This window comes from Phalacrocorax carbo, chromosome 8 (genome assembly GCF_963921805.1).
Source record: "Phalacrocorax carbo chromosome 8, bPhaCar2.1, whole genome shotgun sequence".
NCBI lineage: Eukaryota > Metazoa > Chordata > Aves > Suliformes > Phalacrocoracidae > Phalacrocorax > Phalacrocorax carbo.
Genome location: NC_087520.1, coordinates 30,142,914 through 30,167,140, shown reverse-complemented (window position 1 = coordinate 30,167,140; position 24,227 = coordinate 30,142,914). Strand labels below are relative to the sequence as shown.

General features: G+C 39.1%; 1 protein-coding gene across 5 annotated transcripts; it reads left to right on the top strand.

Annotated features, from left to right (window-relative positions):
* The first annotated feature begins 71 nt into the window (after positions 1–71).
* Positions 72–24,185, top strand: HEATR3 (HEAT repeat containing 3). Of its 5 annotated transcripts, none has more exons than XM_064459421.1 (16): positions 304–611; positions 2,147–2,319; positions 3,113–3,200; positions 4,149–4,261; positions 6,063–6,172; positions 6,943–7,083; positions 7,839–8,122; positions 8,797–8,887; positions 11,774–11,931; positions 12,951–13,033; positions 13,282–13,418; positions 15,069–15,157; positions 15,957–16,100; positions 16,203–16,379; positions 17,316–17,459; positions 22,947–24,185. In XM_064459421.1, the coding sequence occupies exons 1-15, from the start codon at positions 369–371 to the stop codon at positions 17,433–17,435; spliced, it is 2,151 nt and encodes a 716-aa protein (XP_064315491.1). In that variant the 5' UTR covers positions 304–368; the 3' UTR covers positions 17,436–17,459; positions 22,947–24,185. The 5 variants fall into 5 exon arrangements, with proteins under 5 accessions (XP_064315492.1, XP_064315491.1, XP_064315490.1 ...); XM_064459420.1 differs by having other exon boundaries at positions 22,638–24,185; XM_064459422.1 differs by lacking the exons at positions 304–611; positions 22,947–24,185 and adding an exon at positions 72–236 and having other exon boundaries at positions 17,316–22,476.
* The last annotated feature ends 42 nt before the right edge of the window (positions 24,186–24,227 follow it).

Here is a 24,227-nt window from a genome sequence, read left to right as displayed (position 1 = left end):
GAATTTCAGAAGTTCCTAGCTGAAGTCTGTAACTTTCATACTGGACCAACATTTCCTATATTTGATGATGTTCTTACAATCTAAGATACTGACACCAGGAGAAAGCCCCTCCGGTTTCCTACCCTGCAGGTCAATCCTGCCTTCTGAGAGGAAATCGTTTCAGTCGTCGTTTTTTGAGTTTTTTGACTCGGGCAAACATCCAGAGTAGACGTTGATGTCCTCAGACGCATGTATGGGTGTACGGTCGGCGCCTGACTGAAGGCGCTGTGGGGTGAGTCCGAGTAGGTGGCGTTTCGCCGGTCTTGTTGGCGGTGCTTGCCTGGTGGGCCGGGGCGGCCTTGCCGCTTCCCTGCGGCTGTAATGAGAAAATGCGTCACCTGGCGGTAAGCAGGTCTTGGGCCCGGTGCCGGGGAGGGCGGGCCCGCGCCTGCGCGGGGCTGCACACGTGGACGCGCCGGCGCCGAGCAGCGGGGCGGCTGCGGGGAGCCATGGGGAAGAGCCGCGCGCGGCGGTTCCGCAAGAACCCATTCGCCCCCGCCGGCTCCGAGCAGCGCTGCGATGGGGAGGGCGGCCCCGAGGAAGAGCCCGCGGCGGTGGAGCTGCTGGAGAAGGTGCGGGTGGGCGGCCGCCGGCGGGGGGAGGATGAGGGTGGGGGGCTCGGCTCGGCGCGACCCGCGCTCGTGAGCGGGGCAGTCCCGGCCTGGCGGGGCTGTGCCCGCTGCCGCGGGCGGGGCTGGGCAGGGGTCCCGGCCCTCCCAGCGGTGTCGAGCGAGGCACCGGGCGCGGTGCCGCTCCCCCGTCTTCCCTTGGGCGCGGGAAGGAGCCGCGCGGGGGCGGTCCGTCCCTACTGCCGCCGCGTCGCTCCTCCGGCGTCACGGCTGCGCCCGCTGGCGGCTGGGCAGGGAGGGGCGGCGGCGGCCCTGCCCCGGGCCGGCCGGCAGCCCCTACTGCCTCACCGCGCCGGCACCCCGGCCCGTCCGGACTCTTTCTCCTTCTCGAGCGGCTAAGGGGGACTGGGGCCGCGCTGTGGCACGCGTCCCGGGAGGCGCTTGTAGCAGTTCTCACGGTGCTCGGGTTAGGTCTGCCCCACCGGAGAGTTCTACAGGCAGCCAGAGCGACGAGTCCACGATCCTTACGTAAGAAATTAGTGATAGAAAATGTTGAAAAAAGCTGGATTTGGCCACTTACTGGCCACGTTCCTGGTTTTGGTTGAATTATTACAGATGAAAGCTAGTTTAAACCTCTTCCTGAGCATGTGGCTTCAGAATCAGAAGTAAAAATCTCCTTTCCTTTAAATAAATGAATCCCCTTTGATCACTACACCTAACTGAACTCATTGAACAAATCACTTCTTGATTATTCTTCTGGACTAACCTATCTAGTCGTTAAAAAAAAAAAAGAGTAATATATATATATATATAAATGCACAGGTGAGGATGAACCAAGATACCCTGATAAGCTTCAGTGAGGCAGGATCTGATGTATCACACTTCTCCACTTTGCTTTACAGCAGATGTTTATCTTCTCTGGTTTTCAATGGACTCCTTTGCCTTCCAGGACAGGCGCTTCTGCTGTTTTACTATCTTTATGGTTTGCAGTTCTTATGTCTCGCCTAAACCTCTGTTACAGCATGGTGTTGTCTTGTGGATGTAGAGAATGCTTGCTCCGTGTCTTTAAGCAGATGTTTTTAGTTTAAAGGTTGTCATGGTTTTTTGTACTTCTTGATGTTTCATTTTTTCTTTATCGTGGCATGTGTGATGTCTGTTATACTTCCTTGGTGGTATTTTTTCCCGTCTACTTTTGTCCATTTTTTTTTTTTTGTTAAATGTGGTAATTGAAAGTATCAACTTTCGTACCTGTGAGATCTCGCCAGTGCCAGCTAGTGTCAAATCTGTGTCTGAACTATGGCTCTCTTGTTAAACACCCAGATTAGTATTTATCTAGTCAGATAGTTAACACACATAACCCAGGCAAAGATTTATAAACGTCCATGGAAGTTAAAAGCTCTTGATTCCATTCAGGAGCAGTGAAAGAGGACCTATGGTTCTGGGCCTGCAAATCAAAAAACAGATCAGTCTTCTCACTCACCAAAACTTCCAGCTGCCTTTTCCCTTGCCCCTAATCTGCCCTGTTTGTGTCTCCCCAGCTGCAGCATCCAAGTGCTGAAGTGAGAGAGTATGCCTGTGCCAGTATTTCCAAGCTGTTGCAGCAGAAGCATGTAATCCCAGCCTTTCTGCAGAGAGATGTGGTCAGGTGTTTAGGACCATTGTTGATGGATCACAGTTTAGCTGTTCGTGAGACAGCTGCAGGTGCTCTCCGGTAAGCAACTGTTAATATTCATTTAGAATGAGGTAATCCTGGTAAAGAAAGAGTCAGTTTTTGCTGTTAAAAGCTATGAACTTGAATGCCAGGCTTTCTTGCTTCAACCCTGTTTTGAGTAAGCATGCCTACGTCAGTCAAAGTCCCTGAGAAGAGGGCCTTTGCTTGCTCCATTAGGCTGCCATGAGACTTTAATGTCAGGAGCAGCATTTAAATTAGTGACTACTGCTTTATCTGCTAGTGGAATGTGCTGCTTTCCATCCTTATGTTAAGAAAAAACCTCAACAGTGGTATGAAGAAATACAGAGAACTTGAACGCTGTTAGCATGGCATTTTATGTCTTGATGACTGTAGGATCAGTGGGTTAGAGAATGCACATAAGCTGGCTTTTTGAGAAACTTGTAAATATTGAACAGCATCATTCTGAGTTGGCATTCTGCAGTCAGACCTACAGCTTGTTTTATTTGTACAAAAATGTGAATGCTAATACTAGTTAACATTCATGCTGTATCTTACACTGAGTAACATCTGACAGAAGTCATGTTTTAGTACAGATAAGAGTTCTAGTTACACTAGACAAGTAAGTGAAAATAATTTTGTTTTTGTTTTCCTAACACCAAAGTTATTCTTTTATGTTAGGAAAGTAGAAGACTAAAGTTACTGATGAAGCAGATTGATTTTTAAAACAAAAAGTACCATAACCTTTAGAGAAGAATACCAAATGCGTGGGTTTTTTTTTAAACATTCCTGGAAAGTATTGTATCTGATCCAAAGCATTTATATTGTTTCCCAGAAATTTGAGTGCTTGTGGAGGATTTGAAGTCTGTAATGATATGGTGACAAAAGACATCATGACACCCCTTGTGGCACTTCTGAAAGAGGTGTGTTTATTTTTATTCTGATTTTAAAACTGATCTAGCCATTGAATTATCCTATTTTCAGAAATAGTTCAATTTTTTTTGTGGCTATTCTCAAGATAACATATTTGAAAGATTTCTTAAAAAATACTTCAGTGGGTTTAATAGTACAAAAATTATACCAGAGATTTCAAACCACTTGCTTCTGCCTCCTGACCTGCTAACTTGGGCCTGTGGTACAGTTTGCTGCCTAGGATGATTTTTGCATAAACAGTCTGGAGATTTTGGGTCTGGAACATCAGCCATGTCTACCCTGTCAGTCAAGATCCAGATCCAGCATTTATGTTACAACATTAATCTAGTGAGGTATTTTTGGTAAACAATTTTGTCTAAATGAAAGCTTGGATTTACAGTTGGGTAGTTACTGCTATTGTCGAGTAATCTGTACTGAATACCTATTCTTTGTTTAGTCCAGGTATTGCAATGCAGTTTGGAAATTGCATTGAATTCTGTCACCTGCTGTCTTTGTATGAGCAGCCTTGAGCAATACCATCATTTTCTGTATGTTTCTTCCCCATTTTAAAATATGGGTAATAGCATTATTGTAAAGCACAGCAAGATATTAGCCGAATTAATCCTTGTGATTAGAAAGAACTGTTGGAAGTTGCATACAGACTGTATTAACAAGAAACAGCATTTCAGGTTCTAAAATTGCTAAGTCTTTATTAAAAATGCTCTGAAAACTTGAATGCAAAGCAAGTACGGTAAGAGTCTTTCTACAAGAGAAAAAATTATTAATTATTCAATTCCATAGTGGGCCAGTTGTCATAGAGAATGGGAAACTAGCCAGGTTTTCTGGTAATAAGCACTTCATAAGAGTTCTATCCACTCACTCTGCTGCTAATGTTTTACGTTTTTGCTTTTCTTCTTGGCTTGTTTGTTCCCAACCCTGGTTCTCATATTTGGTTGTAGTGTAGCACTGGACTAGATGCTAACCAGCTCTCTCCAAAGAAATGCAAAGAGATGAATAAAAATCATATTGAAGACATAGCCAATGAGGCCATTAATTTGCTGTGGAATGTATGGTAAGTGCTGTATAAACACTGGCCTTTTACAAGAGCTGATTTAAATTTTTCCTGAAAAAGAGCATGATAATTGAGTCAGAATAGAAATGACTGTCCGTGCATGGGAAGAGGTATTCAGTTGCTGATTCTGATTTCTGATTGTGTTGCTGCTGTGTGTGCCTTGCTTAATGAATGGCAAGCCCTCATCTGATCTGAAATGCAAGATTGTCTTCTACCATAAATTACTTTTGTAAGTGAAGGGTTCTAAAAGTGTACAAAGTTGGTCACTAGTTTTAGGAGAGTGTCAAAATTTTTTATCTATTGCTTGTTCATCCTAAGTTCTGATAGTTTTCTGAACGTGTTCCGTCATAGTCTCCTGTACAGTTTAGGTTGTGAGACCTTGCATGCAGTTCCTGTAGATCCTGATTGTGATATGGAGAAAATTAAATTCTGATCAGTGGATTCCAGTGCTGTGGGAATATGAGGAGTTTTTGTACTACTTCCTCCCTCTGCAGGTCATGCCAAAAGTTAATGTGTTTGGACAAACTATTCCTTAGTGACTGAGGCACTGATACAAATCTACTTACGTGAGGAAGAATGTGAGTTGTTCAATTAGTAGCTTACATTGGCAACTCCAGGTGAAGGAAGAGAAATGGCAACACTGTTAATACAGAGATGGCTTAAATGTTGAAGTGATACAAACCTGTTCTGAAAGTTCTGGTTGCATTTTGTTGTTTCTCTTCACTTTCTAACATCTCCACATCACTATACACTATGGTCTGTAGAGAATTTTGTTTTGTACTGTACAGTATTTCAGTGGAGCTGCCTCTCTGGCTGTCTGTATTGTATGGCTGCTGGCTTTGCTGGCTTGAGGTCTTATTTGTAAATTCTTTTTTTTTTTTTTCTTTTTAAGGGATTGGAATCTAAAACAGCACAGAAACTGCTTGCTCTACACCTTATACAGAATATATGACGCTTTGAAACTCTGACTCAACACTGTTTTGTGTTGATTTTTTTAGTTGCTTTTGTAGACAAGTGCTTTGGAACAGGAACTATAATCATTAAGTGCACTATAAATCACTTCTGTATTTTGAACTTTGTGGCAATGACTGTGAACTGCTGACTTCGTTGCTAAGTTTGGTACTGATAAAATTGGGACTGGCATTGATGCTGAGACATAATGTTTTCAAAAGTAAATTTTTGAAGATCCTTGTGGCTAGTTAGGTCCCTTGCTTTTTTTAGTTTGAACGTATTATTTTAAAAATGGCAATAGCTGTGAACACTTGAAGAAACACAAATCCCGCTTTTAGATAATTAAAGTAAATGTCACATTTAGCATTGATTTTAGCATGCATTTCTGAATGTTGAGAGCAGTAATTTTCTAGAGTAAGGGAATATTAATGTGAGAGGGAACAGCCGGCTCTGTTGTTGGTGAGCTTGCAGAGGAAGTCTTCCATGGCTGCAGAAAGCCCTGGGCTGGCTTGTAGCCTGCAGGTATAAGCTGCCTTTTGCCCTCTGGCTGGCTCTGTTCACATGAGACTGTACTTAGGCTCCCAAACACTGTGTGTGAAGAAGCAGCTGGCAGAAGCCAGCCTCCCTCAAAGGTGTCCAGGGCTTTTTTATATAGAGGTATATATATGTCCAGGGCATTCTGTATAGAGTTGATCGTAACCTCAATAATGAAGGATAGCTTTTTGACTAATGTGCTCACTCTTAGTTACATTTTAAAGGCCTACCTAAGAATTAAACATTACTTAAAATGTTGTTACAGTAGGCTTTTTTCCTGGGAAGAGTGTTTTATTAATCTTTTTTTATGCATTAGTGAATGCAACAATACTGCAGTATCCATTTTCAATAAAGAAGGATGCCTGGAGGCTGTGTTACACTACATGAAAAAATTTTCCACAAATGTGGATCTGGCTATTTCAGTAGGTAAGTGGTAAAAAGAGAAGATATGGATTTAAAGATTTTTTTTTTCTTACATATTTTCAGTATTACATATGAGTGTCAGACTGATGTCACATCCATTGCATAATGCACCTGCCTTAGTGTTACTTAAACTTGACGTTAAATATAAGACTTAAAATTCCTTCCAGAATAGCACATCATTCAGAAGTTGACATCTGTTGTGCTTGTTTTCATTACAAAGGAGAATGGCTTATTGATGGTTACATGGGAGGAAAAAATTTGTGGGAAGAAAGCTCTAGATGAAGGCTATGGTTTTTCATCTTGTTTTCTGGTTTTGGTAATGAAGGGTTTAATTTGTAGAGCAAAGGACATAGTCCATCTAAAAAAATCCCCAAACAACTCCTGTCACTTGCAAGGTATTTTTATTAGTAGTATTGTTATTATAGTCTTATAATAGTCTTACAAGTGTATGTGCTCACAACGTTTTTTTGTTTCCCCTAGTCAGTATACAATGGAAAAATCAAATTCTGAGTCACTGAAATTAATACGGCTAGTCACATGTCTGATGTGGTACTGTCCTCACCTGTTTTATGTACAGGTTTGCCAGAGATGTCTTTTAATCTAAAACACAGTTTGTGAAGGACAGTGCCATACTGTTACAACATGATGCCTCATGAAATGTTTTTTCCTGTGTCTGTTTCCTTATTTCAGCTTTCATGAAGATAATGCTTCCTCATTAGGAAAGTGAAAGCTACCATATTGGGTTTGTTAATTATCTTTGTTGTTTGTTGCAGCAAACTGCTTGCAGGCAGTGACAGAAGATAATCCAGATCTTCTTTCCTCATTCAATGCTTCTGCACAACAAGTATTGGAGACCGTAATGTTGAGTCCAGAGAGTACAATGAAGCATATTCTTCTGAGAACACTGATAGCAGGTATGATGCTCGAGGGCGTTTGCTTCTTTGTGATGGAAAGCATGGCAGGTAGAGGAGGATGGGAAGGACAGAATGCTTAGTCTTCTCTGCTGTAGTCTGGACATCTGATCGTCAAAGCCTGTATAGCTGGTTCATGAGGTTATTTGTGCCTTTTGAGGTTGTGTTTTGAAGTAACCAAATATTTGCAACTACTTTTAAAATGGTCTTAAGTGCTTGATTCTAAATTCAGTACCTGCTTGGTGTGATAACCCATTTTAACTGTTTATTTGGTTTTCAACAGTGAAATGAGTCAATTAGTACAGGAATTATTTTGATCTTAATAGGTAGTTTTCACCTCAGATTCTCTACTTTGCATTCTTTTTTCCACCTCAAATGCTCAACCATGGTGATTTTTGATACTGGAGTGTAATAAATTAGTTTAATTTTGAAATCCTTAGAAAATTGTTCTCATGTGGATTTGTTATCACAAGTAAAAAGCACCACCAAGATTGCTCTGCATAAATATTCTGTGTATCCTTACATTCTGAAATTTACTTAAGCTGTGGGCATATCGTAGTTATTACAGATTAGTATATGAAACGCTAGGCAGGAGAAAATACAAGTCCGTAGAGAAAAGACTTGAATACTCATACTGAAATATAAGCACTGAGTATTTGAACTAGTGGAGGCTGTGTCCTTACTAAATACATAGCTATTACAGAGCTAGGAATTGAGTATTTTAACAGATTTTTGTATTTCAACTGTCTCATGTTTAGGCACTATCTGGAATATCAAGGATACCATTCCACCAGGCAGCCTGGGAAGCACGGTTAATGCGATCCTGAAGATCTTTTCAGAATCATTAGCAATAGATGCTGGGGAAACAATTATTCATATGAAGGAAGCTGAAAAAAACAGGTTAAAACTTGCTGCGGAGGCAGAAACTGAGGAAGGTGTGAGTGATGTTACATATGACTTTGTTTTGTGTGAAGATGATGACATGGAAGAAATACCAAAAGGAAAAGTCAGAAAAGAAAATGACATCTCAGACCTACTTCCAGTAAGTGTGGCTGGGTGGCTTGCTCTGAGAGACCTTAATGGATATGGCTGAGTATCTGACTGGTCTTGACTGAATATTAGCCAGAGGAGCTACCTACTAGTGTTACTAATCCTGCTTCTGAAATGGCTTGACTATTTCAGTGAAAACTTCAAAGCTGAGCATGGAGAATTTCAGCTCAACTTGTGCTGTGCAACTTGCTCACACTTGAACATCAGGAAAGCGCGTTTCCATTTTTTTCTCTAGTGGAAGGTATAGGCTTATCTGATGCTTCTCCCTGTAGCTACTGCAGGAAGTTCTGATCTCTGCATAAGGCGAGTGAGACTTGTAATGGCTACAGCCAGTCAGTTGTGAGTTGAGGTGACACAGGTTAACAAATGCATTCACTATTGTGTTCATGAAATGAATAACAGAAATAAATGTTTCTGTTATGGGTTTAGCTTATAATAGGTAATCTTTTCTGTTACAACTAGTGCAGGTGGCATTTCTTAAGGGTAACATTTGTTCGGAAGCATCCAGCAGAAAGGTGATAGGTTTTTTGTCCCCTTTTTTTTTAAGCATAGGGATGAGAAGAGGAAGTGGCTGGATTGAATTTTTAACTGACAGTCTGGGTACTTTAAATTGTGCTGAAGTGTTATTTTACAAAATTAAATTTGGTTCGTATTTTTCTGTTTTAGTCTGATAAGTGGGAACTGAAAGAAGTGACAGCTTTACTGATGGCTCAGCAGACTGCTCTGGAAATTATTGTTAATATGTGCTGCAGTGAAGGTTTGTAGGAATCTCTTTCATTGCAAGTGGGTTTTTTCCTCATTTAAATAATTTCTATTGCTTACATACTTTTTGCATGATACTACATGTGCCAACATTTAAGAACAAACAAAAAAAGCACTTGTGCCAAAGAGGTATTTCCTATAAAGTATTACAGCAAATCCTTTGTTTAGTTAGAATGTGGTCTGAGTGTTCATCTGATAAAGTATGGGTGTGAATCCTATTGCAGGACCAGGGCATCAATTTTTTTAAAGCAGAGAAATCTTCTAGTTTTGATACTACAAGTGTCAAAAGAAGGAGGAGAGACAGTTTTTGCGTGCAAATCTGGCAGCAATGCAGATTTAGGCTGCTTAGTGTTTCACCTTTTTGAGCTTTTTTAGAGGAGAAAGGCAGGCAGTTACTCTAGGGGGAGTAGGAAAATAGATATTCTGTATCTTCTGTGAGCTCTGAAACGCAGTTTTGATAGCTTTTCTCCAAATCTTCTGGAAAACAAATGATTCTCATATTCTGTTTGAAACAAACGAACCTCCCAAAATTCCTCCTCCAAAAAACTCCTCCAAAATGTGAAAATTTTACTTGCTAGTACAGTTCGTAAGCCTGATGCAAAAGTAATTGTGTAGGAGATAACGTCCTAAGTGAATCTTTCAGGTTCTAATAAAATCCACAGTAATACCCAGATATTCCCAACGGTGATTTTTTTTTTGTCTTACAGTGCAAGGAAATTCTGCACCTAGTATATGAAGCTCATTTCATAACTGTATTTCTCACCTAATGAGCTGTAATTCATAAGCTCTCCTCCTTAATTTGAAAATCTCTTGTGGGTAAGATGCATATTCTGCCATTCAGTCAGTGTAATGTAAGGTTGATTGTGTTGTATTTCATTACAGTACTTTACCCATTCATAGGCAGACAGAAACATTGTCTGTAGAAATTAAGAGGAATCCAGAGGCAGCTGTTCATTTAATTTTCAAGTTATTTGAGGACTAAAATAGCTTTAGCCATTATGCTGGGTTCATAGAAATACTCAGCTTGCCACAGAACTGAGGGAAACAACCAGGCAAGAGATGTGTTTTACTGAACACTGGCTGGCGTTAGGAAGAAGCAGAGCGCGCTCTCCTTAACAGGGACGTGGGAAGGAATCCAGGAGATTCCAGCATTGCTGTCCAGTTTGTAGTTCGCAGGTTACTGCCGCTAGTTAAGATGGGATTGCCATTGGAAATGCTTCTGTATTTCCAAGAACATTGCAAGAAACCTGATCTTAGTTATGGGCTAATGTTCCAGAGTCCAGTTCCTACTCTGCCCTTGTCACTCACTGTGAACGTATGACAAATGTTGTCTTTGTTGTTGCTGAATTGCATGGTCAGCTCACATAGCTGTCATTTAATTTTCAAAGGAGATTTTTGTTTTCATTGCTCTGTAAAAATGCAGATAGAAGTTTTTTTTAGAAGAGGCAAGAGATCAACTGAAAGGGGGAATGACTGCTTTGTTTTCACGCTTATTGCTACTGTGGTTGGTAAAGCATAAAAGACTGTTTCTCATGCAGAGGCTATTAACACTAGCATATTATGGCTGTAGAATTAACTGGATATTACCATAAGCAAAGGAAGATGCCCATGTGATCAAGTTACCACGGCCTGATGAGTTACTTTGCATCAGATAAACAGTTGTCATCACCTTCAAATAAATTATTAAACTGCTGCACAGTGCAAGTGAAATGCATTAATTTAGACATTTCTTGATGTATTTTAAGGGAATTATTTTACCTTTTGCCACAGAAAAAGTGTATGGCTGTTACGATAGTTATTACAGTACCTGTGCCTCACATGAATCTGTGTTGTCAGACAAAAGTACTTGAGGGTGAATATGACATTTTTTTGTCACAGTAGTTAAATATCCTGACCTATGTATGCAGGCAGAGCTCTCAACTGTCAGTGAGGAGGATCAGTCCAACCTGTAGACTTGGGTGAACACCAGTGTCACAGCAGTTAAAATGTAACCAGGTTTAAAACAACTTCAGAGAGATCAGTGTAAACCCTGTGGCTATAGATATATCAGTTTAAATATAAACGATGGACTTAGCTTGTGCTGTCAGGCCAAATCCACCTTAAGCCATGGACAGATTATTCACTTTACAGTAGCTATGCCTGTTGGTAATGCTACCTCAACCCCTTTTGCGATGTCTGCACTTACAGATCTGCTAGTAGAGAAAATCATGTAAGTATAAACCTAGTTCAGGTTTATAACTATAAACCTAGTTTTAATTTATTTAATATGTTGCCTAAAATGGCTAATGGAAATGATCTGGCTTGCCTTGGCTTGTTTTACAGTTGTCATTTCCTTTCAACTGGTCTTACTGGGGAGACAGTAACACCTTCATCAAGCCCAGTTACTGCCCAGTCAGAGGACATCTGTCTGTGGCTTCAGTATTGCCAGAGAAAACAGTTGCCTTAAACTGATTGCAGTTAGTAAACAAGTTAAACATGTGTATTTGCATGCCTGAATCTACCTCAAAATGTAAAATGGTACAATCCAGGTTAAAATCCTGGTAAATGCTTTATTTAATGTTTCTTCTATACTTTTTTTGGTATCTTTAAGTGAAGCATAGTTAATATCAGAGAACGAAGTACCTATGCATGAAGAACCTCCCTCATGTAAATACTTGTTGCCTGAGTGAATATAAAATAAATAAAATTTTAAAATAAGAGTTTAAACAAAGGTAGTACAATATTTAGAACTATGGCTTAATGGCACTTGGCTTGTGTGGACTTCATTAGAGCCCAAGAGCTTAAAGACTCCTAAACCAAGAGCTGGAGCCAAGTTTAACTGAGAAGTAGGATACCTATTGCATGAGTGATGTTATGTTCACAAGTCTGCTTCTGTTCTCAGATCCCTCTGATGATGAATGGGAAGAACTCTCCAGCAGTGATGAAAGCGACTTGTTTATGGAAAACTCATACAATGAGGGGGGAGGGCTGCTAATGTCACCCCTGTGCCTCTCTGGTGAGGTTCACTCAGCGTTTCTGAATAACCTCATTCCAAAGAAGGTATTGTCTTTTATTTTGTTTCCAACACACAGTACAGTCTTTCCCTTGTGCCTGATTTGTATCCCAGGTTAGGCAAACAAATTATCCCAACCCATCTGGAGAAAAGGAATGGGTTTTTAAAAATAAGTTTAGCTTCACTTTTTTTGGCCTAGAGGTAGAGCATCATCACATGAGCTGTCTTGACTTCAATAATTTCTTTGTGTAAGTGGGAATAGAAGATTCATGTGTTTCAGAAACCTGGTGCCTTTTTCTAAGGTGGCTTTTCCAAAATACAAAGTATATTCCTTGATTTGGACATGAAAAAAAGGTTTACCTGCAAAAAGAAAGGAAACTTTGAGTAGAAGCATGACTATCAGACTTCCATATTGGCTAAGTGAGGCAGAAGTAACCTATGTGAATGGTAACAGCACTGAAAAAGTGTGAGTTCCTCTTTCCCCATTTTATACATAGTGTCTGAAGTATGATAGTTGACACTGACAAGAATTCAGAGGTTCTTGTTGCAGAGTTTTGCGCATTCATCTTTACAAACTTCTTATATGGGGTTGTAATTTGAATCAGTTATTATGCTAGTTCAGCAGCGTGGTAGAATTCTGACCCAAGACGTTGGGATGATTCAAGGCTTTTCGTACTTAATAGAAAGCAGTCTAAGCTTCATGGCAAGGTCTTTTAGGCTTGCAGCTGTCTGAAAATTTTGTAGCAGAATCTGTAAGAAGAAAGATCTAAATAAAAAAGAATAGCAGAGACCTAGAAAATCACCTTTTGTTCAGTACAGTTGGATGCTTAAAATATGCTATGCTAAACCCAGCATATAATTGCACCATTCAAGTGACTGAGGAATATTCTGGCATTTTTAGCAGGTGAGATACTTGTTACCTGGAAAGCTTTGAAATACATAGTTTGAGGTATCTCTTTGACATTAAGGTAAAGTTTCAGTCTTCCCCCGCAAAACACACCTTAAAAAAATGCAAAAAAAAAAAAAAAAAGCTTTATTGCTAAATCTTTCTTTTTCCCCTCCCCAGATTCTTGAAAAAACTGCTTTTCCGAACAGTGTTGCTCTAGACATCTGTATGGACAATCTGTCTTGGAAACCATTAATTAAAAAGTAGGAATTTCATTGTCTCTTACTATTTTTCATGTATATTCAGTTGTCTTAGAACTCTTAGAAGGATTGTCCATCTTTGGGTTGCTTGTAAGACCTGCACAATAGCAGATCTGATACACAATTTTGAGAGATACAAATGTTTGTGTTAAACTGCACACCGGATTGCAGCCTTATTTAATTCAAGATCCTTTGTATTTTGACATCTGTTTTCAAAGAGATCTGCTAAGTGCATTTTTTGTTTGTTTCAGGCTGAATGCAGTGCAATGTAGAGCTTTAACATGTCTTCATAGCATTTTGTTAGTGTCAGATGTGGATTGTCTTGGAGGAGCTTCAGCACTTCAGTCCCTTGCACAACATCTCTCGCAGCTAGTGTTTTCTAAAACAGGTAAGATTTAAAGGGGGCTTGCTGACCTATTTCATATAGTTATACGGTAGCCATGTTCATTGTTAAGTTTTAATGAAACTTTATTACTAATTTTATCCCTCTGGCCTTTCAAAAAAAGGATACTGAATGTTGGAAGTCTGCTGACAAAACAGTGTGTCCTGATCTGATGTGTTTAGCCAAGTCTGTTACTGATACTAGAGAAGTTGAACTGAGATTTAAACAAACAAAACCCAAAAAACCCAACAACAACAAGAAAAAAGGTTCCAAACTGATGATCTGGTTGCCTGGTGGGCTGCTTCATTAGACTATTCTGATAATCTGGTTTTGTTTTAAGGTCATTGATGATGACTTTTCAGGAAATGAGACATTCTTAGAGGCTGGAAGAGCCTGGCAATTCTTAAAATTGTCAGGAAACATTTTTCCTAAGATAGATCTGTTGAAGTCTAACATATGCTTGGCTTTGTCATTTCTTGTCTTAGAAGCCTGAAAAGCTCGATTTTCTTCCCTTCCTTCAAGCGTCTTCATCTGTAGCTGCAAATGCAGTGTACGTAGTTCTTATTCACTGTACAGTATGACAGTGCATTAATGCTTGAAAATGCATCTGCCAGCAAAACACACTTTTTTTCTCAATGTCATTAGAAGCATGTGATCATTCTGTAGGAACATTATTACTGAGTGTAGTGCTTGAAAAACTAAAATGCAGGAAATGAAAAAAGTATGAAGACATGCAAAGAAGTTCATATAAATATTTGTCTCATGCTTGAAGAGCAGGACTATCAAGATTTCAGGGTCTGTGTTATGTTTTGCAATAGTCGGAAAGTTCTTAGGTGAAATTAGAGAAGTGGCTAGCTGAAGACAAAGGGTGCTAATAAAGTGATTAATGGCCCATGTCCATTTTTGTTAATGTGCTATTTTCTTAATAGTTCAGTGTTATGTAATGGAAACTGCCAGATAGAGTAGATAACAACGTGTACTTAGGAGTTCTGTGGTTTACAGGGTGAAAGAGAGGCATAAAGATCTAGTTGCTTACTTGGGAAAGGAGGAGATAAGCATGAAATAATCAAGAGTGTCTGCATCTGGAGTACTCCAGAAAATAAGAACACATTAGAGGACAGTAAAAAGCCTCAAGGAACGCAGAATATATATTGAAGATGATGGCTAGTATTAAAGAATTTGTAGTTAAACAAGAACAATACAGTGTTAGAATCGTACATTCCTGAAAAGTTATTAAAGCACAGGAAAACATATTCTTTATATGAATTGGAAGGAGTCCAATGTTCTGGATGTCTAAAAAGCCTGCTTGGAAGACGGAAGAAAGGAGTTAAAGTAGGCATTCAGCTTCTGTAGTTTTCTTGGTTCTTGTATGATGGCCTTCATGTGATGCCAGTTTTCAAGCTTCTGTTCTGACAGTGCTGGTTTGTAACATACGTTAGGTCACGCAAGTGTCTTAACCAGGGATGCACCTAAAAATGAGGACCAGCTGTGGTCTAACCTGCAGACACAGTTATTACTGAATTCAAATAAATCGCCATGGTTACAACCTACAAAGACCAGTCTCTGAAAATCTAGCTCTTCCTGTTTGTGGTAGTACCTGGAGGAAGAATTCATCTTCCTGTTTAACTTTTGGCTCTGCATTCAATTCTTTGACAGAACTCCCTACAGACACAGAATTCCTGGAAGCCATAACCAGTGCTTTGAGGGCTCTCCTACAAACAATGGCATCAAAGAACATCTCCCAGGTAAAAGCATTCAAACACAAATGCTGTGGTAGGTTCAAATTCATGTGAGATAATGCTGGAAAATTTTTTGAGACAAAACCATTTAAATGAAGAGCTAAATCTCAGTGACTGTGAACACAAAGAACAGATTTAATAGGATTTCCTTCTGGTATTTTTCATGGACCTTACAGGAATACTTTTTTATATATATCTTCTCCTTAACATGTGAACAGATGCAAGCTATTTCAAAACCAGAATAGCAATAAGCCACAGGTAGTATGTTTAGGAGATGGATATAATGACAAGCATTTAATAAATTGGCACCTAGAAACATGAATTTTTTTATTTCCTGATTTTGTCTAGTTGAAGCTGGTTGTACTTCTGCAGTCTTGGCTGGACATGAATTAGCTAAATATAGGAATGAAGCATAATAGTTTGTTATACAAGACGTAATACCAAATGATCTGCTGGTCCTTTCTGGCTTTAAACTGAAAAATTAGCTTCTATACTGTTGTAATGAGTTACAAATTTACTTAGCTCAATAGCTATTTCTGAAAATGCCTTTGGGCTCAGAACTTTTTCTTTCCACTTCCTGACAGCCTTGCTTATGTTCTGGAAGAAACACCTTAAGAAGTTGAAAGGAAGATTTTAACTGTTTTCTTGCTGATTACGTTTTCAGAATTCATGTAGTTTTCATAAGACAGGACTCTTGTTTGTTATAAATTTGCCTGTGTAAAAGCAAATGGTCTGTGTCATATTCAAAAATTTCCATGGAAATGTAAATATGTCTATCTTCCTTTTCCCCCGCCTTGCTAAGCAGTGTATGACTCCTGAGCAGCTATTGGCTTTATGTGAAGCAGGTATTCACTGCAGCAATCCCAGTGTTAGAGTGAACGTAGTGAGCATCCTTGGAATTTCTGGCAGCGTCCTGGCAAAAGGACAAGATACAGCTGAAACACTAAAGGTGAAAAAGCAAGCTTTGCATTGCAAGCCTAAAACAGTTTTGGTACTACTTTCAAATTCCTTACGCATTGCTGGAAAAATAAAATTTTCTCTCTTATTTCAGATGATTGGAAGATTTCTTCTTGAGGTTGCCATGAAGGAATCTTCTCTTGTGGTAGCAGGGGAAGCCTTGGATGCACTTTTTGATGTATTTGCAGATGGTAAAGAAGCAGAAAAGGCAGCAGTACAGATCAAGTTGCTTCCAGCACTGAAAGAATTTCAGCCAGTGTTCAAAATGAGGGTAGGCATCAAATGCAGTCAGCTCAAGGTCTCAACACACAATGTGGGTTAAAGCTTTGAGATTTGTGCTGCTAGAAGAGATAATTAAGCAAAACAAAAAAAAGACAAATAATTGAATTCCTGATATTCTGCTTCAGAGGAAAGCAGATACTTACCTTGCAGTTCATGGAACTGTCAAGGTAACAGCATAGCATTTGCATTGCAACATCTGCATTACACATCAGCATTATTGATGTCCCAGTCACTGTACAGTTCTGAAACCCTTGTGTGTGTAAAAAAACCCAAACAACCAACCACCCACCATGCCCCACCAACCTGCAGATGTCTCTGGAGGAACAGCTAAATTGGTGGGAGAGAGGTCCCTTCTGAAGCTACATTGGCATCTCTTGTTTTTAACTTGCTGTAATTGCAGGTGGACATTTTTGTTCTGTTGATTAATTAAAATAGATAATGTATTCTGTATGTTCAAGAATCACAAGACCAAAATCCTGAACTGTAATTTTAAGTACAGCCTTGTTTAAATAGAGAATGACCTTCAGTGTGTTGTTTCTTTAGTCAGATGAAGCCTGAGGAGTGACTTTCATAGTCTTAAAGCTAAGCACTATACACACAAAATAGAGACTTGACAGTGCTACAATTTGGTTAGATGTGCAAGGTCTTTCCTATGAAAAGCTACAGAAAATAAGTGTATGTTTCAGATTTATATTGAAATTGTGAAATAGCACGCCACTAGCAGTCTAGTTTTAGGCAAAGATGATTATAATAAATTGACTGTCAGAAATACTTGCTAGCTACATATGTGCACATGTGAACACGCAGTTCTCAAACAGCGTGTGGCATGCCTTGATAGAAGATATATATACAAGTAGTATAAACTTAGCTGATCTAATAGGAGAAACTTCTCCATTAGTAAAGTATGTATTTTTTGGTTTTACAGATGCGAAAAGAAGGCAAAGGACAATGTAGTACAGATCAGCTGTGTGTTCTTGACAATGTGAAGATGAATTTGAGAAGATTCATTGCGTATCAGGAGACACTAGGGAAAACCCCAACTTGAAACATCGAGGAACTTTAAACTAAGGTTTCCCTTACTGAATAATGTTTTCCAAAAATATAACTGTTTTGAACTTCTAAAATTTATTGAGCGGAGCAGTTTTGTTTTCATGTTAATACTGCATTTTTTTAATCTTCAGTATTTTTATACTTCTGGGTTGATGCAATATGAAAGTCACATCAGCGTAAAAAAAACATAGCATGCATTGACATTAAATGTTAGCAGTGATAAGAATGTGCTCTTGCAGTCCTGAGGTCTGTACATGGCACCACTGTTGTTGTTTAGAAATCCTCACGTATCCTGGCAGAAAACTGTAATTGCATGAAAAGGCAATTTAGAAAATATTCTCGGTTATGTGCCAGATCAAGAAAAAAGTTTTAAAAACTCAGTATTTTTCAGGGAATTGAGCAGTGGCAGAATGTTCGTATTTGGTATTTGCTCTTACCTGTTTCTAGAATTGCACAGGCACTTATGGCAAGCTTCCCAAGAGAAAGAAAAGTGTGTGACAAGCGTGTAGAGTACTGCCAGCACTTGGATCTGTTACTTCATGAGGTTCATCAAAGAAAAAACTGTTTCAGATTCACTTATGATAAATTCAGTGCAATAGCTTTTTGCTGTGGAAATCAGTGTGAGAGGATCCTATGTTTATATGCAGCTCCTTGTTTTTACTTTATTTTGATTGGTATTTCTGAAAATCAAGTCTTCTGATCTACTTTCTTCCCTGTAATTCTGCATAAGAATGAATTTGAATTCAGGGAAGCAGTAAGCCTAATAAGTATCTTTTTATACTGAGGTATTATCTAAAGTAACTTTATAATTGCTTAAAATATCTTTTTCAATTATTTGTGATAGAGATTTTTAAGATGTAAAATACAGAAACTATTTTCAAAAGTCACTGATTCATGAAGATTGTATGTAAGCTTCTGTATGTCCAAAACTTTGGTTTTATTTCTGTGAATGAGATCCTCTTATACACTTTTTTTAAAAGGAAGAAAAATCACAATCAAACAAAAGCATTTTGTTATGCTGATTTTTGAAATGGGAGTTTTTCCCTTCCCTCTTCTCTTAACATGCTGCCTTAGCATAGGCACCTAGTTTTTGGGCAAAATTTTGCCCATGGTGTTAGGCATGGAACTACAAAGACCAAATTTGCTCTGTTTGTTAGATTTCAGTCTTAGATTGGAAAGCAGGCTCAGGAACTGACTGGGTAACTTGCAAATGACAGACTTGATGAAATCCTGAAATAGTATTTAGTCAAATGCAAAAGAAAGTGAAAAATTAGTTTAAGCAGCTATGCTGCCTCAAAGTCCTGTTACTGCTATTACTTTAGAGGATTTGGATGAAATGTATGATGTGATGCAATACCTGCTGATGAAATGAGTGAGCGAGCGTGGGATCAGGAGGGCTCAAGGGCCATTGAGCCTGGTCCAGGATAAGTCCTAAGGAGCACAGAGCAGCTAAAGGGTTATCCTGGGATTTGGCAGGGGCAGGCTGTGAAGAGGGCTGGAGTGTAACAGCTGAGGAAAGAGTAGCTAGGAGGATTACAGCATACGAATGCAGAGTGAGTGCATTTTAATCCCAATGCTAGTTATACTTGCTGTACACTGAAGATAGTATAATATTAGTGTGATAAAAGGCATTAATGTTTGTTTGGAGCACTTAAAAGGACATTCATGCAGTTCTGCTGTCATTTTCTGGGTGCTACATTGGAGTACAGGATGATCTAGGTTGGAAAGGATCTCTGGAGGTCCCTTAGTCCAGTCCCCTGCTTAAAGCAGGATTTACTCTGGAATCAGGTTGTGCTAGGCCTTGAGCATCTCCAAGGATGGAAATCCCACAACTCTGGACAGCCTTTTCCAGTGCTTGACTGCCCTTGCTGTGAAAACTTTATTTTTTTAACTTTTCCCCTTGTACATAGCAGGACTTCACCCTGCTGCAAAATGTGTCCCTTGTCCTTTGAATGCACACCACCAAAGAAAGTCTGCTTCCATCTCTTATAACCCCCATTTGGTAGTTGAAAACAACAATTATATCCCCTCTTCTCCAGGACAAATAATCCCAGTGCCTTCAGCCCATCCTTGTACTTCGTGTGCTCAAGTCCTCTAACCATCTTGGTGGCTTTCTGCTTGACCTGCCCTACCTATGTCTTATACTGGGGGGCCCAAAACTGGACACAGTATTCTAGATGTGATCTCATGAGTGCTGAATTGAGAGAAGTAATTGGTTTTCTTGACCTCCTGGCCATGCTTCTGCTAATGCAGCCTGTTATTTATTATCCTTCATCACTGCAAGGGTGCACTGCTAACTTCAACTTATTGTCTACCAGGACCTTTAGGCCCTTCCCTACAAAGCTGCTTTTTGGTCATTAAGTCTAGAGCCTGCTCTGGTTTATGGGATTACTTTGTCCCAAGTGTAGGACTTTGCATTTTTTATCAAGTATAGCAGTCAAAATCTGGTACCTGGTGACTGTTAGAACAATTAAGTGTGTTATTTTGTTTAGGGATATTTTTTAGGTTATTAATGAGAATGAACATTTCACATTGAAATATGAATCTGAAAGTTGCAGATAAATATATAGAAGATAGTGCATCCACTAGAAAAACTAGTTTTCATAATATAATCTATCAATCCTTCAAGTGAAAAGACAGACTGTCATTTAGATCTTGAACTATTTCAGCAGTAGGAATGCATGGATTTTTTTTTTTGCTATGCACAAATCAGTTGAATGCCTTAAAAAAAAAAAAATCACTTGTGTCATAGTAAGACAGGTGCATAGTATGAACCGTATCACTTGCGGAAGTATGTGATTTTTAGTGCTTGAAGTATTTGCTTCTGTCTTCCAGTTCACATGCTACTTCTAGCTCATATCTGAAAGAGAAATAAGGACATGCAGAGGCATTTTGGTTTCTTGTGAGTTTGTATTAAAATTCTAACACACAAAAATGGAAATAATCCCTTCACCTTTGTTGGAGACTGGAGTGTTTCAGTGGGTCTGTTTGGCTGAGGAGAGCATGAAGCACTGACAAGCTGGTGGCCCTGTCTCCAGCTGACCAGATGTGTCTGGGTTGATTGAGGGGTAAGCTATAGCTCTTGGGAGGTGTTTTTGTTGTTTTGTTCACCTCATCACTAATATTAATGAAGCTTTTATACGTGATTTCCTAATATCCCATGTTGTAAGATCTTTGCCAAAGTCTATTGCCCTTACTGGTGGCCCATAGCAAAATGAAGCCCTGATCTTCCTTTAGGGTTTCTATGATATTATAGTTGTCTAATAATAATAATTAGCCAACTGCATATTTTGATGTCCATACTTTTATTTCTCTGAATGAGAAAATCTTATTCTATCACCTGCCTAGCTACCAGTTTAGTGTAACTTGGTGTCCAATGGAGGGCTTGTGACTGAATGAGAGGAATAAATTTGTGTTAATTTAGAGAACACGTTCTCCTTGTAAGGGGCAAGATAGAAGTTAATAGAAAAGCATGGAAGACTTTTGAAGACTTGTCTGTGGAAGACAAGGCAAGTTATCAGTGATTTAAAGAAGTGTCCTGGGGCCTAAAACCAGAAAGATCTATAAGTACAGAAGAGCTCAGCAGTAAGATTGGGACTGTAAAACTTGTTCTGACCCAGTTAAGGAAAATTAATGCAGCAGCAGAAGTGATGATGTGGTGCAACTTAAATGTTTTGGGGGCTCTTTTGGCACTGATTTATTTAAATAGGTATAGGGTAAGCTTAAGACGAAGACAGGATCCTTGATAGCCTACAACGGCAAAGCTAGATCTTGAAGATGCTTTGCGGGTGGCAGAAATTGGACTGATCTAGACAGTGTGCAGCATAAGTAAATAGATGCTAAATAGATGTAAGTGATCTTCATCAGTTCATGTAATCTCACAGATAAGACTGATATCAAAACAGGTATCTGAATTTGTTTGCTTATCCTGGTCCCCAAGGCATCATCTGTGCTTCACCTAAAATCCTTTGGAAGTGTGGATTGCTTCTTTGTCTCCCTGTCTGACACCTAGCACAACAGAATCTGGCTGTGGGTTGACATTTTATACCAAAATAGGTGGTGAATTTAAGTTGGCTATGGTATTGAGTAAAGAGGGCTGTGTGCTCCCCACCCTGTTCAGAAGCAGGACTGGTGGCAGTTGCTGCTGCTTTGGCCTCTCTGCAGTCTGCAAAATGTTGAATCCTCAGCTGTGTAGATAAGGAGTTATCATTGCTATGTGGTTTTATTTTTGCTCTCTATGAAAAGAAACAAGTGGCAAAATATAAATAAGCATTTGTTGTGAAATACTTATTGTATTTGAATGTCAAGAAGCCTTGACATTCAGAAGATGGCTTTATACCACGTTATAGTCAACAGTTAACTATTTCGGGTTTGTGGTGTGTGGTGAAGGTACCTTTTTGTACAGTATGGGTCTTTTTAAAGATTGTCATCTTAGAGGAACAAGAATAACTTTAACCAGTACTACTTGGCTTGGTTTTACGTTTGTATTTTGAGACAAAATGTAAAAAAACCAAAAGAGCACAGTAAAATTACAAAAAGAGAACTGTGTCAGAGAACAAAGTCATTTAAAATCCTTTTGTAGTTAAGTATTATAAATGAAATGTGTATCTCCTGGAATATTAACATAAAACAACCAATCAAAAATGTGCATAAACTCAAGTTCTGTTTCCTTAGTAATTTTCAGTAAAAAGCATTACCAGGGGATTGGATAGAAACATCTAGACTTACTTTTACTGTTGCAAATTCAAACTCAGGCAACGGTAGAGGTAATTGAAAATAATGTAACTGTTCATTCTAGCACAGATGAATTGAGCAAACAACCTAAATGTAGTTTGTGGTGGACATACTGTTAAGATATATAATATTAAGATAATTGGCAAAACCTGAACACTGACAGTTACGGCAGATTAAGAAGCATGAAGTTTTTCCGCAACGGCTGAAACATGGTGAGCTGCCTTGTTTGAAGAAGCTTTTACTTGACTGGTGGGTGGTTTTTTGTCTAAATTCCAAATAAATTCAAACTGTTAACTTTTGCATCTTTGGGGATTCACTCTAATTTCATTTTGTTTCTGTATTATTTACATAAGTTCTGTGTTTCTGAGAGGCATTTTTGTCAGACATAATTCAGTGACCACTTAAAAACATGGGTTTAGACTTGCACACAAAGGATATGGTGAGACACTTTTTTTTCTTTCAGATCTGGGTGTCTGGAACTCCTTGCATTACTCTTACATTAAAGGCTTAAATCAAAATGGTTGTGAAATGAAATAAGATACTATAGTAAGCATCTGTTAGAATGATTGCAGCTGCTACATGGTCTCAACACAACGGAGGGTCCCGATGCAGCCCTGGGGTTGCAAGGTGTTCACATAAATATCTGTACCACTTTTAGAGATGCATTGGGATTTCAGTATGCCTTCTCTGGGTTTTGTGTTCCTTTTTGGGCAAAAATCCCAGCAAGAACTTTTTTTCCTCCTCTGATGTGAATTTTTTTTGAAATTTTAAGGAAAACTGCATTGGCTTCTTCCCTCTTCCCTGCCACTTGATGGAGAGTGAAAGGCACTTCCAGAATTCAACTGAAGAATGGCTGATTCAGCTAGAAAATGCATGATGTGTCTAAAAAACCTTTTCTGAGAAGTTTTCTTTTTAGTAAGTAAAAGAGTTAAAGTTCAAAGTCATGATTAAAAAAAAGACTTTGACCATATTCAAGTGGTGGTTTTTTTGTTGGTTTTGTGGGGTCCCTGCCCACCCCTCCCCCCCTTTTCTTTTAATACCCTGTGGGCATTCTCCCTAATGTGGAGTATCCCTTTGTGGTATCACACCACCTGTGTTGTGTCCTGGCTTTATTTGCTTGGGACTAGGGTTGCTACTGAGGATTCCTGTAAATTAATAAACCTCAATCCTACAATAAAACTTTTTTACATTTATGTGCTATGGGTATAGAACAAAATTATTTTTTGCAGAATGTGCCTTTTTTTTTAAAGAAAAAGGTGTGTTTTCTGTTACTGTTATATCCTTAAGGATAACATGAAGTCCTTTGTTAGACTTACGCTCACTTTCCTGTGTTGTGGTTAAAAAGAAAGTTTATTAATTTGAAACCTTTTTATTTGCATCTTTGATGTAATAGGAACAGCAGGCTAGTCATTTTCTAGTTACCTTTTTTTCTGGTACATTTATAATTCTCAGAATAACTGAAGAATGTGGGTTTTGGAAAACAAGGTTATTCAGAGCAGTTTTTTTCCAGTTCCAAGCTATGCTTAAGTCCCACCAGTTTCCACTTGACTTGTGATTGTAGTTTTACATACAGATCCTAATTCTCAAAGCAGTTAAGTCTGTCAACTCAAAAGCCCTACAACTTCTTACTGTGGTTGGGTTTCTCTTGGACATGCATGTCAGACACCCTGTGACCGAACAGAGGCTGAGGCTGAGCACAGAGCGCCCTGCCCTGGCATGGTGGGGAGAAGCCTGTAACTTCAGTCTTCAGTTGTCAACAGGGACTGGTGCTAAGACAACTTTGCAAGCTGTCCACCTCATGGAATACTTGGCAGTGAAATGCAGCTTTTTATTTTCAAAACCTCCACCTCTGTCTTCCTAGAGAGAAATGCCCTTGCATGCAGTTCAGAAACTATGGGAAGCACCAGGCCTTTGGTGCAGTTTGCTGCAACCTGTATCGCTGATGTTTTATTAAAGATGTTTTAAGGCTCTAGTATGAAAACACTAAAAATAAAACTGAATGTGACCACAACTTGTATTACTAAATTGTGCTGTGTTGTTTGTAATGTGTTTT